This window comes from Lytechinus variegatus, chromosome 15 (genome assembly GCF_018143015.1).
Source record: "Lytechinus variegatus isolate NC3 chromosome 15, Lvar_3.0, whole genome shotgun sequence".
Classification (NCBI taxonomy): Eukaryota; Metazoa; Echinodermata; class Echinoidea; order Temnopleuroida; family Toxopneustidae; genus Lytechinus; species Lytechinus variegatus.
The window spans coordinates 22,474,650-22,491,412 of NC_054754.1; the positions used below are offsets into that span (position 1 = coordinate 22,474,650).

The 16,763-nt window shown below is 34.7% G+C and overlaps 1 protein-coding gene across 1 annotated transcript; it reads right to left on the reverse strand.

The window, feature by feature from the left end:
* Positions 1-4,264: 4,264 nt before the first annotated feature.
* LOC121429093 (inner centromere protein A-like) lies at positions 4,265-11,694 on the reverse strand. The gene is made up of 5 exons (XM_041625996.1): positions 11,689-11,694; positions 7,934-8,213; positions 5,708-6,042; positions 4,950-5,333; positions 4,265-4,486 (listed from the first exon to the last, which is right to left on the reverse strand). Exons 1-5 carry the CDS (start codon positions 11,692-11,694, stop codon positions 4,265-4,267), a joined length of 1,227 nt encoding a protein of 408 aa, XP_041481930.1.
* Positions 11,695-16,763: the final 5,069 nt, after the last annotated feature.

Here is a 16,763-nt window from a genome sequence, read left to right on the forward strand (position 1 = left end):
TTATTGGGAATTCATTTTTCTATTCACCTTAGTACTTGCAGCCCTATAAAAATATTATATATGTTGTAGTTCTTTGCCTGGTAATCGCTTTGAAATTTCAGAATTTTGTTTATTTTCATTTCCCCTTCAAAAAGCTACTGGTATTTCATCAAATCCTACTGTCATCGATTCACACTTATCATCTTATTATCTATTTTTTCCCATCTGCAACTCATTTCCCCATTTGCTCATAAATACCAAAAAACACTCATCTCTTTATCACTAAAGTATTGGTGGCTTATGTTTGCTCATTATAGCATTAATTTGAAATCAAATCCCAAAGATATAAAGACAATTTTATTGATTTTTATAATCTGTCAATTCAAACTACTCATTGTTTATTTCCACACTCATGACTGACATTGAATTTGCGTTTTTGGAGTATGCATTTCCCCTTTATGAAACCTGTTAACCAATGAATTTTTTTTTCCTAACACAGACATCATTTTTTTTTCTTATTGAGTTATTTATGTCTACTTCAAAATACTTCCAGACGTTTGCTTCAAATTTATTCAAATTACATTCTCCTATTCGCTTTGGTACTTGCTGCCCTTTAAAAACATGATTTTAGTATTGACGGAAAAGTGATTTACTTTGTACAGCATTGAATCTCTTCATTTTGCATGGATATCAGTTTAAATCTCAGAAATTTTATATTTTATTCCCCTCCCCCTTTGAAAACCTATTTTGCCAAACGTTTCAGTGATTTGCATCACAATTTTTTTCTCATTTTCATCAGGTACTCATTCCCTATAAGCTAAATAATTACCAAAATTACTCATCTTTCTATATTATGTCATGCCATTAATTTGAATTCAAATCCCAAATATATGTCATTCTAATTATAAAGTTTTTTTTAGAAAGTTCAGCAGTGAACCTTGATATTTGCAGCCCTTAAAAAATATTATTTAACTGATGGCGTAAAACTGAATTAATTTCTATAGAATTGAATCTCTTCATTTTTACTTTTTGCTCTGGTAATCTGATTAGACAATTTGGTTTAATCATTTGCATGGAAATCAGATCAAATCTCAGAAATCCTATTTTCTATTTCCCCTTTTGAAATCTATTTTTCGAAATGCTTCAGTGATTTGTATCACAATTTTTTTTCATCTGGTACTTATTCCCTATTAGCTTAATAATTCCCAAAATTACTCATCTTTGTATAGTATGTCATGCCATTAATGTAAATTCAAATCCCCAAAATAAGTCATTTTGGTTATATTTTTTGAAAGTTCAGAAGTGAACCCTGATACTTGCAGCCCTTTAAAACATCATTTAACTGGTGGCGTAAAACTGAATTACTTTATACAGAAGAGAATCTCTTCATCTTGCTTATTTTTTGCTCTGGTAATGACTAAATTGCTCTGTTCCATGACTTCCTATCCGGCATAGTTAAAAAAAATCAGAAACGTTATGTTGGCCTCCACCTCCCCTCACAGCCATCCGTTCCACCCACTATCTTACTCAAGACATGTATATCTATTATTATTTGTATATGGGCCGTTTCTGACCAGGGTACCATTTTCGTTTCACCAACACCCAAAATTTAAAATTATCTTGACCACAAATTTTCCCAGAATTTTCCAAGATTTACCATGACTGTAGGAACCCTGCTATTTGCTTTTCATTGAACCGGTTTAAAACAATTGAAGATTAAGTCTGTATCCCTCCCCCCCCCCTCCACCACTAGACATAGTTCTTTTTCTTGCAAAATTATTAGGCTACTCGCATTTCACTGAACCAGTTCAAAATGATTTATGATCAAGTCTGTATCCCCCCCAAAAAAAAAAAAAATTCTCCCAAAATTTCTTATGCTAATTGCTTTTCACTGAACCAGTTCAAATTAATTTATGATCAACTCTGTACCCCCCCCCCCCCCAAAAAAAAAAAAAACATGTTTTTTTTTCTTGCAAAATTTCTATGCCAATTGCTTTTCACTGAACCAGTTCAAAATAATTCATGATCATTAAAATTGTTTCCACATTTCAGGATGAAATGGGAATGGTGTGTTTATATTCAATGTAGTACCAGTGCTAGGTAACACAGAGCTTAGATATTGATTGCAGATCAATTGCACAAATCGACAAAAAGATCAATCACTTGGCAATAGATGTGTTACTGGCAGTTAACCATATGCAATTCATGACACTTCCCTGTATATACAATATTGTGATTTTTTAGTTTTAGCTGAATTTGAGGCTTTGGATTTATGTACATATTAATTATTGGCATATAGGTTTACCGGGAACTCCTAATCTGCCATATTTATGGAAAGGTTCAAGCCATTGGCTCCGCAATCTTACTGGGTCTTTCCCTGGTGTTGAGGCACAAATTGTGACATTTCAAGCATAACCCAGTACTAATTATAATTCAACTTTATTGCTTGTAGGCTTTACATTTATATCAATACCATATATTTTACTGGGACTTTGGATTCATTTAGTTTAGTTTTTTCATTAGGTTATCTAGCAAAAGTGTGTATAACGCTGTTACATGGGCATGGCCTTTGGTACCTGTGACATAGCATTCAGCTACACACTAGTCATTCTGCTATATCTGATCCGTGACTTGACAGTTCATTTCATAACCCATCTGTGAAAAATAGCAATGGCCAATCCCTGTGTATCAAACCTTAATCCCCTGTCTAATAACATGCTTCATTAGATTATCTGTTTGTTACATGCTTGATGTATTCATCGTCCAATATAAACCAAAACAATCCACTCTTAACTTTAATTTGACAACAGCGATACAAACTACTTCATGACCTCTTTTAATTTTGTGGCTGTTTCCCTGGAATAATTAATGAATCAAATCAATTATTTCAGGGAAACAGGGACAAAATAAAAAGAGGTCATGGAGGAAGTTTGTATCTCTGTTGCCAAAAAAGTTTCAAAAGTGGATTGGTGTTTTGATTTATATTGGACGATGAATAAAACAAGCACGTAACAAACATATAATCTAATCAGCCATGTTATTAGACAGGGGATTAAGGTTGATACACAGGGATTGGCCATTGCGATTTTTCACAGGTGGGTTATGAAATAAACTATCAAGTCACAGATCAGATATCGCAGAATGACTAGTGCGTAGCTGAATGCTATATCACAGGTAAGAAAAGCAATAGTTATTGGATATAGACTTAATATGCTAGCATGTCACAATACAGATATTGCAGACAAGCATTGCTTTGGGCAGCGCTTTGGTTTTGATAGTTGAATTGTCTTGATACAGATGGGAAATAATTAATTGCAGACAGTTGTTGGCCGGCCGGCGCATTGCTGAAAGTTTCCTGAAATTTGTCACAACAAAGATGACAAAAGTGTTGACGGTTGGTTATAGGGTATACTTGCTACAAGTAGCAAGTCACAATACAGATATTGCAAAACGGCCAAGTTGTTGGATGGTGGCCTGCTGATAGCTAATTCGTCACAATGCGGGTGACAAATACAGATTTGAAGAATGGCAGAGAGGCTGGCTGGTGCAGCACGGAAAGAAATTTAATACAGTTTCCCGTACTATTGATGGTTATTGGATACTTGATACAATATACTAGCTGGTCATAATTGCTTTTGGGTATAAGTCAGACTATGTTGCACAGAAGATTGTTATGTGTCAGTGTGACATATTTGATGTCAGCCACAATAAGCATATTGCAAGAAGGGGGATAGTTGTTTGAACTAGCAATGGATCGCTAGTCACGATGCGGTTCATATGGATGCAGGGAGTAGTTGGTAGCTTCAAGATTACAGTATTGCCACAATACTGCCTAGGTTGCAGTTGATAACTGTTTGAAAATTCAATAAACTAGCCTTGTCACAATGTTGCACATAAAGATAGGACTATGCAATACACTCACTTCTCACAACAAGATCAATGTTGCACATAAACTTGGGACTACATGCATTAGACTAGGCTGTCACATTATCAATGTTGCTGCACAAAGAGTAGTTAGTGGGACTATGCAATACCCAGCAGTTTCATAAAATACACAAACATGTACCTACCAAAGTGCCCCTCACTCTCTCCAGCTGTAACATGCATAAAAGCCTTGCCTTGTAACCTACTTAGAAAGTGAATTGTTTGTTAAATATCATAATGGAATATTTTTGGTATAAATTCAAAATATAATCATATCATATGTCTTTGTGTCTTCATAGAAATTCATAAGATACTACAGTACATAAATATATATCTCAAAATTATTTGGAGGGTGCAGTATTCATTCCTCAGCACCTTCTCCAACAGGCTTATCAAAGAAGTCATCATACTGCTCGTCTTGGTCTACAGAAACGAGACAGGAGCTGGTCTTGAAGTAAGATGGGGGCAGCTCCCCACTCTTGAGACTGCCCGTGTCACTGCAACGACTACCACTCCTGCTGCTGTTATTGCTGCTGCCATTGTAAGTGCTGATCTTGTCATAATCTGGGTCTGGGCAATTTTGCTGTAAAAGGGAAGGATTGTTTACATGAAATATTCTACAAAAAGGACATTTATCAAATTTATAATTAAAAAATGACTATGTGCTTTAAAAGGTTAACTGTCCTAATTGTTCTTACGTGTACCTAATAGCACATATGCCAGTGATTACCATCATAGTAGGTTACCTTTGAAAAACATTTTAACATATCTTCAGCTAAATAGAAATGATTAAAAAAGCTATTGACAGATTAACATTAGAAAAACATCCTAAGACTGTATGAATGCTTTTATGAAACTAGTAAATTTGCAAGCAATGAATATTATCATTTCATGAATAAACTCTAATCCATTTAACTAGACAATTATGTCAAAGATCCCCCATTCCCCTATTCCTAGATCTAACCCAAAAAGATTTTTTATCATACAGTGTATATTCCTAAAAGCTTAAAGATGACAATATCGTTACAAAATATACTTAAACTTACACATTCGCAGCGTCTGCGAACACTATCCCGGTGCCTCTTGGTAGCAGCTACTTTGGCCTTTCTCTCCTGGGTAGAACTCAGGCGGGCGCTCTTCACCCGTTCGGCCTTGCTGGCAATCTTCTCAGCAAGATCATTCTTCTTCTGCTCATCGGCCGCAGCGATGGCATCGAGGACCTTCTGGTGTTTCTGAGATTTCATCTCGACCTTGCGCTGGCGGTCTTGAAGCTGACTGAGGCGGGCGCTCTTCACGCGCTCTGCTTTCAGGGCGATTTTCTGTGCGGCTGCCTGCTTCTTCTGCTCATCAGCATCAGCTACAAACTGAACAGCTCTCTTCTTTTTGTCATCCTTCTCCTTTTTCTTCTGGAGCCTGGATTCATGAATTGCCTATGGCAACAATGCAACATGCATGGTGAGATAAACAATTTGCCAACTGCCTGACTTTCAGAATGACAGCATTTTCTTTCTTCAAATTAGGTTTTACAAAAAAAAAGATATGAACCCTTGACAATTTTTGAAAAATTAATTTCCCACATCTAGCCTGTTATGCATTTTTTAGTATCAAATCTTTGATCAGAAAATTCTTGAAGCAGTTTACCTGAAAAACACAAAAATATTGCTGGTCTAATATTGCCCAAAAAAGAAATTCTGAAGTACTTTTATTTTGCCGAAACATAACAAAATCATAGGTATAATATTTTGTGGGCGTGTGAACTATTTCTTATTCTCTATTGAAGTTACAAGAAGAAAAAACAAATTACCTGTCTTTTGCGGGCAGCTTTCTCCTGCTTCTCCTTGATTTTATTTGCAATTTTCTCCCCTTCTCCTTTGGCGGGCAACTCGAGCCTCTCAAGACGACGAGGTGCCTTTGGGACACGGACGCCCTTGGCTGTCTTGGGGCGCACCCTCACGGTGTCAAAGTGGATATCAAATGCCACGCCCTTTGGCCTGACATTGCCGCCGCCAACGCCTGCAACTAATCCAGTGTCCCGGAAATCCTTGATGATTTCATTGGTCGTTCGGGTGTCTTGCTCGGTGCTGCACTCGTTAGGCTTTGGAAGTTCAGTGATAGGTACAGTCAGTTTAGCCACTGGAACTATAAAAATAAGTAAACATGTAGGACAAGAAGGATACAAACAGAATGACTCAGTTTTGGCAAAGTTGGAGAAAGTGAAATATTGAAGAATTCCAATCAGCAAAAACTATTTCAAAATTGATATTTTAATAGGTTTTAGTGCTTGATTGAACTTTATTTAGCTTAACTGTTAAAAAACACAAAAACGCATCAACCAGCAGACTGAAATATGAAAAAAAATCAAGACCATGCAATACAATAACTTTAAGAAATTAAGGTTCTTAATCTGATAGATAAATAACCCTTTTTGGTAGTTTGCCACTGAAAATAGTTTTTTAACATTGAGCTATCCACTAGGTTCCCCCAATCTTGTTTGACACAAGCGTTAGATCTGTAAAAATAATTCTAATTCTAGGCATATATCAATTTCCTTTAAAAAGAGTAAAAAAACATTGACTATAGTCAAAATATTTTCAAGGATCTTGGGTAGATGCTGACTCCTTGGTCCAAATTCCTAAAGTCATTGCATACCAAATATTATGGCATTTGATATTCATAATTTTTTCTCTTCCTGGCTTAAAAAAAATTAACCGGAGCCTAACAAAATATGTACATGATACATCATGGTTAAGCTTCCACCTAAGTGAATCTTTAGTAGATGTTAACCTCTTGAACACAATACATCCAATCACTGAATGATAATGCTATACGGTAACATATTTTCTACTTGGAGATCTTTGTTTAAGAAGGAATAGATATCACCTTTGAGAAAAGGGAGATTCTTCATGGTTAATCCAAGTTTTGGATGACCTCGGGTAGATATTAACATGGTATCAATGGTAGATGTGAACATATTTTCATTTTTAACTCATTTTCTTAGGAATCCTCGGAAAGTCCAACACTTCAACATATACATGGCAGTCACCAGAATAAATTTATATCAATGCTTTAATTTTTTCTTCAGGAAATTTTGCACAATATACTTTGTGAACAAAGAATAGCACACTGAATTGTCAAGAAAACAATGAATGTATGAGTTTACATCATATGTAGTAAACATTTTCAGCAAACATGTATTTTAGATGTTGACGTTGTTGGCTTTCCAATCATATTTGTAGTTGATTGGATCAATCATAACTCTTTGTAAGATGGGGCCCTGGGCTTTGTTAATCCATTACAAATTTCCTGTAGAAAAGATTGTCATTGATGGATTTCCACATAGTTAAGTTTAATTGGACCAATCGCAACCCTCTGTAAGATGGGGCCCTGATACATTAGGTAGAATTCATGTTCCTGCATCAATTTAAATCTGTTGGGACTGAATGATTGGTATCTATGGTAGATGTGAACGTATATATTTTTATTTTTCAACTCATTTTTTTAGGAATTATTTGGAAAGTCCCTAACTTCAGCATTTACATAGCAGTCACCAGAAGAAATTCAATTCAACAGCTTCATGCAATCGTTTAAAACAGAACTTTCAACTAGACAATTGATGGATTATGTAGAATTAATTCATGTTTCTCTGTTGAGACTGAATGATTGGTACATGTATCTATAGTAGATGGGAACACATTTTATTTTCAATTCATTTTCTTAGGAATCCTTGTAAATTCTGTAACTTTAACATTTACATGGCAGTCGCCAGAAGAAAAACAGCTTCATAAAAATGCAATAGTTTAGACAGAGCTTTCCACTAGAGACCTGCTAGATTAGGTAGAATTTATGTTCCTGCATCAATTTAAACCTGTTAGAGAATGATTTTGCTGTAACATGTTTTCTATAAACTCAAGCCCACGCATCTGTGGGCTAAGTCTCCCATGGGCTAGCTTAATACACTCAACCAACCAATTGTTTTGCATGAATTCTGTTCCATTTAAAAGAAAAGAGTGAAAAGTCATAGAATTCATACCTGGAGCTGCTTTAGGTTCTTCAGGTGTTTCATCAGCTTTGGCTGCTTCATCGCTGGTCTCTTTGGGCTCTTCTGCCATGGTGAACTGGACCTCCTGGAATCCCTGACGTGGCCGTCGTGGTCGTACAGGGCTTGTGAATTCATCATCTGAGGAACGTGGCCGTCGTGGTCGGACAGGGCTTGTGAATTCATCATCAGAGGAATCCGAGTCGGAGTCATCGGCATTGGCGTACATGGATAATGGAGCCACAGAGTTGTTGAATGGCTTCGAGGCTGATGCCTGAGAGTTGAGGAAGACACATGATAATAAAACACAATATAAAATTTTAACATGAACTTATGTTTCCTTTTTTGTCCCTTCAGGTTTTGAACTAGATCCTAATTGCTCGTAGAGACAAGTATAGGATCCTTTCAAGTCTTTGAACCCTTTGTACCCTTTGAATAGCTCTACATTTAGAATTTGGATCCTATTCCCAGCCAGAGACAAAGTGATATGGCCCAACTTAGCTCTCAGTCTCTCTTGATGCTCAAGAGTTGGGATCAATAAGTTAGGTCTGTTCAATAAAGCTGGCTCAATTGTAAGAATCGACATTATCATGCCACGCATTCTTCACATGGTCAGTAGAGACATGGGCCGCTACAATCTAGTTCCGGAGATCCCGATTTTGTTACTATGGTCAGTTCAAGAGCATTGCACTTTTACAAATCGTTTTATATGTTAGACTTTTAGGCTGAAGTCAGGTTAACTTATACCACGGTCCAAGTCTGTGCAAAAAATTATGGGAAGCCAAATATTCTGTCCATATTGTATATTTGTTTTTGTTATGACTTTCATGTTTACTATTTTTGTATTCTTTTGCTTTCATGATGAAGAAAAATATTTCAATTATCATTCCCAGACAATTTTGGACAATGTCGGTGTCATATTATGAAATCATACACTGAATGTGTACTGTTAATGTAAGGGATTTGTGCCCCTATTGGCTCTCCATAGTTAAACCACAACATTAAACCCAAGTTCGGAATACGGGCCTTATTGGGGAATTGCAAGGAATTTGCAATCAATTCCAAGGTAGTGTGAACTTAATTTGCACGTTATCTAATTTTGCACACGGGCGAATACCTCAATTTTTAATTAATATTTTGAAAAACTGATATCACCAACAGAAAGAATGACTTGAAAGGCTAGTAGGCCTATAGTAATTTTCTTGAAGGTTAGGTCTCCATTAAAGAAAATATTGGCGAAACATCGCGTTTGCTCCGAGAAAATCCGACCTTCTCGACAAGCATCAAGAATTTGCCAGTTTACCAGCGGAGGTCTCCAAATAAGTAAAATTTGATACCAACAAAATTTAATGCATGGGCAAGTCCAAGAAAAGGTCACCCTAGAAGGCAGAATTTCATCTTTAATTTAAGAAGTTATCTTTGGTGGGGTAAGAAAGCCCAAATGTTGAATTTTAAAATTTCATTAAGAAAAATTTGATAATATGCATATTTATGCTAATTTGGGGCACCTAATTTGCATAATTGGTAAAATGGGCGTTACGTATGGGACAATTATAAAAACTCATAGAAAATAAAAACAAAACTTGTGAGATTTAGTCATAGGTGGGACATGGACCCCCTAACATCTTATTACTTTTTAGGGAAAAGAAGTGATGTCATCTAATTAATTATGCAAATTAGGTCTTGTCCAAGGACGAAATGTCCCATACGTAACATTTTGAGGATGTTTTTTTAAGTTATTTCTCATAATACAATACTTGTATTGTTGCATCTCTGGGAAGTTCTAATTTATAAAGTATGAAAATGTTATACCCAAAAAAGTTTCAAAAATAGAGTTTACTTTTTAATTAAAAGTTAATTAATAAATTGTTACGTATGGGACAACATGTTACGTATGGGACATTTACACACAATGTCAATGGGGAGATTTGTGTACAAAGTGAATGGAGAAAAACAAATTTCAAGAGTGCTCTAAAAAGTGATTATTTACCTTTTCTTTAGTTTTTAAAGACTGATTTGTTATGAATACTGATTAATGAAAACAATTGAAGCGAAAAAATTGTGAAAATGGAGAAATATGAATAAAATAAAAAACAATAGAATTACATAAGAAATTCATGAAACCATGAAAAACAAGGAAAAAAATGTTGAAATGGCTAATTTCCTTTTCAGTCATATCAAATATGTCTCAATAGAACATTTTAAAAGACAGAAACTCTTTTGTTATTTCCGTATTTTGAATTATTTCAATTTTTTTAATTATGGGGGAAATTGTGTACATTCTCTATGGGGACAAAATGTCCCATACGTAACTGTCCCATACGTAACATGTCATTAATTTGTTTAATTAGAGTCTGTAATTAGAGGGATTTGGCTTATGACATGAAACTTGCCTTAGATATACTAGAGTATTGTGACTTCTATCACACTGAGTTACAAGTTGTCAAATGAAATACTTTTAGAGAATTCTCAACTTGTAAAAATTGTTTTAAAAATTGTCTTTTTTCTGCGTCCCATACGTAACGGCCCATCTTTTCTCTCTAAAAGGTCAAGGTCGAGGTCATATGCCACCATTTTTTCCATGATTATTCTTCTCCTAGATGTCTACCATCATGAGGGTATTCAATCTAATCAAAGTCAATCGACACTATTTTTCAGGTCATTGAAGCCTCTGAAATGTCCCATACGTAACGCGCACGAATTCTTGGACTTGCCCTAAATCAGGGTGCAAGGCATTTTAACCTCCAGCTGATACAATTATCTTACCGTTGTCTGCTTGAATTCTTTTCTAAAGCCTTGCAAAACAATTCAATTGTGCGCAAATTAAGGTCACACTTTTTAATGACACTTTCAGCTGAGGGCGCACTAGTCGATCACTAGGGAATTTTTGAGATCGCAATACCAGCGAAATACTCGACCTTCCATACCTTATTATTCCTTCAAGCAAATTTGAATTTAAGATCTTGCCTTCTGTTTATTATTCATGATTTTGATTAATTTTGTGTGAGCTGGGCAATGGAAGAACACAGACAGTGAGACACTGACAAAGTGACAGACTTGTCTTTACTAGGCCTACACTTGCCCCGGGGACCTGCCGCAGTAAGGCCTACCGCCTAGATCTACGTCACATGCAATACATAGATCTAGTCAGATATTCATTTTAAAAATCCGACTCAAAATGGTGGGAAAATAATGAATTAAGCCAAGGCCAGGGTATTTCATGTGACGACCTCAAAGAGCAGCCTTTCTCAATAAAATCCCCGAATCGTGTGCAATGAATGGTGCGCAGGCATTTTTTTTTCAATCTGAAAATGACTGCCAGACGTTTTTCCCCCAAAAAATGTAATAATTTCTTTCAAATTTTTACGAGATGTTTGGTAAACTTCTTCATAATAATATACGGAACATAACAGAAAGATTCTTTTGAAATAAAAAGAAATTTATGGTAAATCTTAACTCAAATTGTTAGATGCGCAGACTTTCGGACCACCACTGGGCTTTACCGTTACGTTAGCTGTGATGTGCACTACCGTACGTCTACGGTACGGTACGTCTACATCGGGAACTTGCAGTTTGATTAAATCCAGCTACATCCCAGCAATCTACCAGCTAAATTGGCACATCCATTTATTGAATGAACGTTTAGATCTTACTCACCATGACTGGGGTCTTTTCAGGTCCATTTTGTCAAATGTGGTTATAGTTGATCATGCCGAAATAAGTAAGAATTTACTTCGACTGCAACTTACCACCATGTTACAAAATAGAAAAAGAAACTGAGCGCATGATGACGTCATACAAATAGCGCATGAGCGTGCGCGCTGAATACACATGGGAATGAGACACTAACTCTTATAATCGATTTTAGGGAAGCGATAGACCAATCAAATTTAAGGAAGTTGATTTTATTTCACCGAAAAATTGATTGAAGTGTTTTTGTGTAAGTGGATCATTTGCAGAATGAAAACAACATAACTACGTCATTAAACGTCATAATGTAATAGTGGTCAAAAGTGAGCATTGTCATAGAGACAAACTTTTATGAACGTTAGGAATGGGCTCGGTCCCGTATCATCATTTTACGTGTTTGTTTACTGTTCTTTTTCTTTCTACAGACTACAGTAAAATAGCGTGAATACTTCAATTGATAGTAGTATTGTATTACAAAATTTTACGAACATGAATATTAGCACAAATATCAAAATATTACTATATTTAGGCTATATATTTTAATGATTTCTTTGTCTGTGTGATAATATCTATCAAATTTGATTAATATCTCCGATTGATATGACTACTTAGTAGGCCTATTCTTTTTTAAAGCGAAGTGACATTCTTTTTAATTGAAAACATAACAAGAAGTGTTTCCTTACACACATAATGCCTGCAAAGAATGATGTGAACATTTTCCAAAATCCCTTCCCGCTCTTGGCCTTTCGTCGTCTGACCTTTGCTCTGATTGCTCTTGGTGGCTGGTCATTTTCGGTCCCAGGATTTTCAACATCCTCAGACACGGGCAAAACCCGGTTCCGTTTGGGAAAGCAGCCCATTTTCCCTTTATATATTAATCACCAACAAATTTCTCTGTGCTTGAAAGTCTTTCAATAATTTCTCAAATTTTCAGCACGTGCGAACTTGGAGGCAAAGGTAGATTAGCTTGTGAAGGGGAAATTTCTCGCATGGATTATATATTTGTTTTGGATGTGTGACGTCAGCGCTTAGATATTTTCCACTGCGCGTAAGTTTAGTTTTGCGCGCCCAGCTTTTATCGTTGGCTCCTATGCATTTTTCTCGAAGTTTCTACAAGCAGTGGCTATGCGCGTGATTTTCCCTAGTAACTTTCAAAAGGTTAACGCCCAGTCGATGCCTTAACCAAGACCATACCATTTTAAAGCAGGTGTATGATAATCACAAATAAATTTTATAGCATCAGGAAATTATTTAGGATGAGGAAGATAAATCTGTATACAACATGCTTTGAACAAAAATAAATGTCCCTTCAGATTAAATAGGATTAATTCAAAGGTTTTATCCGTTTTTGATATAACATCTTCACTTTTCCAGAAGTAGCCCACCTCCAAATTTAATGTATTCTGCCTATTATTGAGTCATCTACGCAATTGTGTTTCCTTAATTTTCGTTGGGGATGGATTGTACCACTTTAGGGAAGGGGTAGCTCGGGTTTACTTGAGTTTCTGATTATTTTTTTTTCTAACAAGAAGAAGCGCTACTTTGGGAATATAAACCTCTCAAAAAAGTTTAAATCTGTGTTTGGCCATTAATTTCTCCCTACTCCCAATTTTAAACAATGCATATTTTACATCATACAAAAGATAATTTAATATTCTTTTAAATGTTACGATCATGTCATCACGAAAAGAGCAGGATTCAAATGTGTTGGATGAGGTCTGAACCGAAAAGCTGCAAAACGAGCAAAAGGGTTTGGAAATCTGATTTTGACCATTCCTTTCTCCCAACTCCCAATTTTACACAATGCATATTTGATACCATTCAAAAGATCATTTATTTCTCTTTCAGATGACACCATGCTCATGCCATCACCAAAAGAGCAGGATTCAAAAGTGTTGGATGGGGTCTGAATTGAAAAGCTGCAATTCGAGCAGAAATAATCATGAAGGGTCAATACAGAACATATTTGTCTGTGTCAGTAGAGATGAAAATCCATTCAAACCAAGCCCCTGCTTCTGTAGTGATGGTTTTGTGAGATAACATGGTTTGAAATACCCATGCATGTTTGTTTGATATGCTTTTGCTTGTGCAGAGGTTTGTTTGATTCCATGTTAATGTTGATGGTAAGGTGCATGAAAACAATTAAAAGAAATTACTGAGAAACTCACTCATCACCACGGAAAAAGAACAGTGACTTTCAATATTGCGTCATTTTGCAACTGAATTTTGACCTTGCCCCACATTTCAAGGCACTGCATCTCCATGTGAATGATAATCATATCTTATAGGGTATCATTTTAAAGAATATTAAATGATCTATTCATTGATATTAATTACACATTGATATTTACTAAAATTAATGAGGAATTATCGATCAAAGTAAAAACAAAACCGCTGAGTCATCACCACGGAAAAATGACCAATATTGTGTCATTTTGCAGCTTTTGAATTTTGACCTTGCCCCACATTTCAAGGTACTGTACCTCCATGTGAACCATAATCATATCATGTAGGGTATCATCTTAAAGAAAATTAAATGCTCTATTCATTGATATTAATTATACATTGATATTAAATTTTACTAAAACCGAAGAGGGATTATCGATCAAAATCAGATTTCCAAACTTTTTTTGAGGAGTTTATATATATTTTTCAATATATAGACTGTGTAACTTGGAAAAGAATCCGTACATAATATTAAAAAGAGCTATTTACCTAAATAAAAGTAGATCTTGTTTTAATTATCGTTACTATTATCATTATCTTTATTAAGAGGATGAAGAAGTAGTAGTAGAATAAGTAGTAGTGGTGGTGGTGGTGGTGGTGGTGGTAGTAGTAGTAGTAGTAGTAGTAGTAGTAGTAGTATAGAGAGTACTAGGTATTCTTGACAATGGCATGGTGCAAGTAAATTATTGTAATTATTGTTCGAAATTGTTGCGGATGTTGCAGATGAGACGGCACACAAGCAAAAATTATTAAGCGATTGAAATTAAACAATATACAGTATTTAGGCTTATAATATTTTTCTTAGAAATTTAATAGCACATCCTAATGTGTGGTTTTCTAACAAAAAAGATAATAATTTTAACATTACAGGTGCACGAAATCGAATGAATGCATATCGATCGCAACATATTCTAAAAGATACAAATAATGCAATTTTTTTAAAACAAGGCACTTATACAGAATGATAAGATATCAATTCAAAGAAATTGTTGATTTGAACGAAATCCAAATGTAAATTTATGAAAATTTCTTAGAATTGTAGGACCTATGTTGAATTTTATATTGAACTGATTTCCTGAGATACTTTGGAATGGGCTCCGTAACACAAAGCACAACGATAGATCGTACCCTTTTTGTAATACTTTTTATTGACTACTTCAATTCATATACAAAATAAAATACATGTAACTAATATGAGTTCGATATCTTTACATATTGATAAATATCTTGACGACTCAAATTTAACACTATTTTTAACGTGTTGCAATAAAACACAATGTCAGACATCTTTCAATACATAATTATAAATACCTTTAGTGATTATAATATGCATTAAGAATAAACTTCTACAATTATTAATTCAACATTTTAAATTTTTTCCCAGTGTCAAATATCAACATAAAAAAGAGATTTTCCAAATACATATAAAAATAAATCATTAACCTAAACAAATTAAAGCCATCAATATAAAAAAAAAAACATAGCCTCGGCCTCTTCACTCAGATAAATTCAAACTCAAAAACAAACTCAGTACTGGACCCCCGACCCTCCCTAAAACACCCCATCCCCTCTCCGGTGGAAAACTGACTCCGGTTCCAATTAACGGTCTAATGTTTATGTTTTCCCATTAAGAGAAATGGATTGTAAAAGTCCCCCTCTTTGTTGCCATTTTCTATTCTTCTCATTGATTCCCTCTAATGAAGTTTTTTTTTTTTCATTCAATGAAGGAGGGTTTTTTTAATTCTCGGTTTTTGTAAATAAGATATTTAACTAAAATCAAAACATGATTAATTAATTGATATTTACCTTTACTTCTCTTTTGCATGCTTTCCGAAAAGAATTTCCTGCCAACTAAGATTATTTCAAAATTTAAACTTCTTGCACACAGATCCCAAAGGGATTTTGAAAATTCACAAGTATAAAATAGATTTTCATACGTTTCTTCCTTTTCACAAACTGAGCAAAACATGATTAATTAATTGATATTTACCTTTACTTCTCTTTTGCATGCTTTCCGAAAAGAATTTCCTGCCAACTAAGATTCCTGCCAACAAAATTTAAACTTCTTGCACACAGATCCTAAAGGGATTTTGAAAATTCACAAGTATAAAATAGATGTTCATACGTTTCGTCCTTTTCACAAACTGAGCATAAATTGGTCGAAACAAGACCAAAACGGAAAAGATGGCGGTTAGGGTATAAAATATTAGGCAAAATTTTTTACTGAAATTCCCTTAGTCGACTATTCAGTGTGCAATATATCTTCGTCTTAAAAATATGCTTTGAGAATTCCTTATTGGCAAGATCACAATTCGTTCTAATTCTGTCATAAATAGAGGGTTTAATTTCATTTTTATTCAACAGTTGATCGTTTATTTCTTTTGATCTTAAAAATTTTAAATTAGTTGTTTTCTTACCCAAATTGAAATCGATTCAAGAGTTATGTTTTTCATTTATTTCGATATTGTTCTTTCAACTAACGGGTAAACGAGAATAAATGTGTTTGATCTTTTCAATATTATTTGCATCTAAATTCAAATTGAGAAAATATCTATCCCATTTTAATTTACCATTATTTTCCAAATTATAATGCAATTTACAAACCTCTTTATCGTATAGAATCTTATCAAATATACAACTCCCTTTATATCGAATAAGCTTATTATTAAAAATCAACACTTTCCCAAACTCTGCACTTCTAATATGTCTTATATTTACCCACTCTAATAAGTCCATGTAAAATTTGGAAGCTGTTACTTTCAATAAACCTTGCATATAGTCACATAAGGATATCAAATTTCCACCCAAATGTTTAGTGACAAAATTAAGATTTTTTTTCCATTTCATATCTTCATCTTTATTTAAAAAAATTTTAATCCAAATTATTCGCTGTGCCTTTACCTTCACA

Bases quoted from the DNA above. Each gene is read 5' to 3' on its own strand.
- LOC121429093 (XM_041625996.1), bottom strand. The intron at 6,043-7,933 runs GTATGAATTCTA...TTATTTTTATAG, and splicing joins AGAACCTAAAGCAGCTCCAG to TTCCAGTGGCTAAACTGACT. The intron at 5,334-5,707 runs GTAATTTGTTTT...TTGTTGCCATAG, and splicing joins AAGCTGCCCGCAAAAGACAG to GCAATTCATGAATCCAGGCT.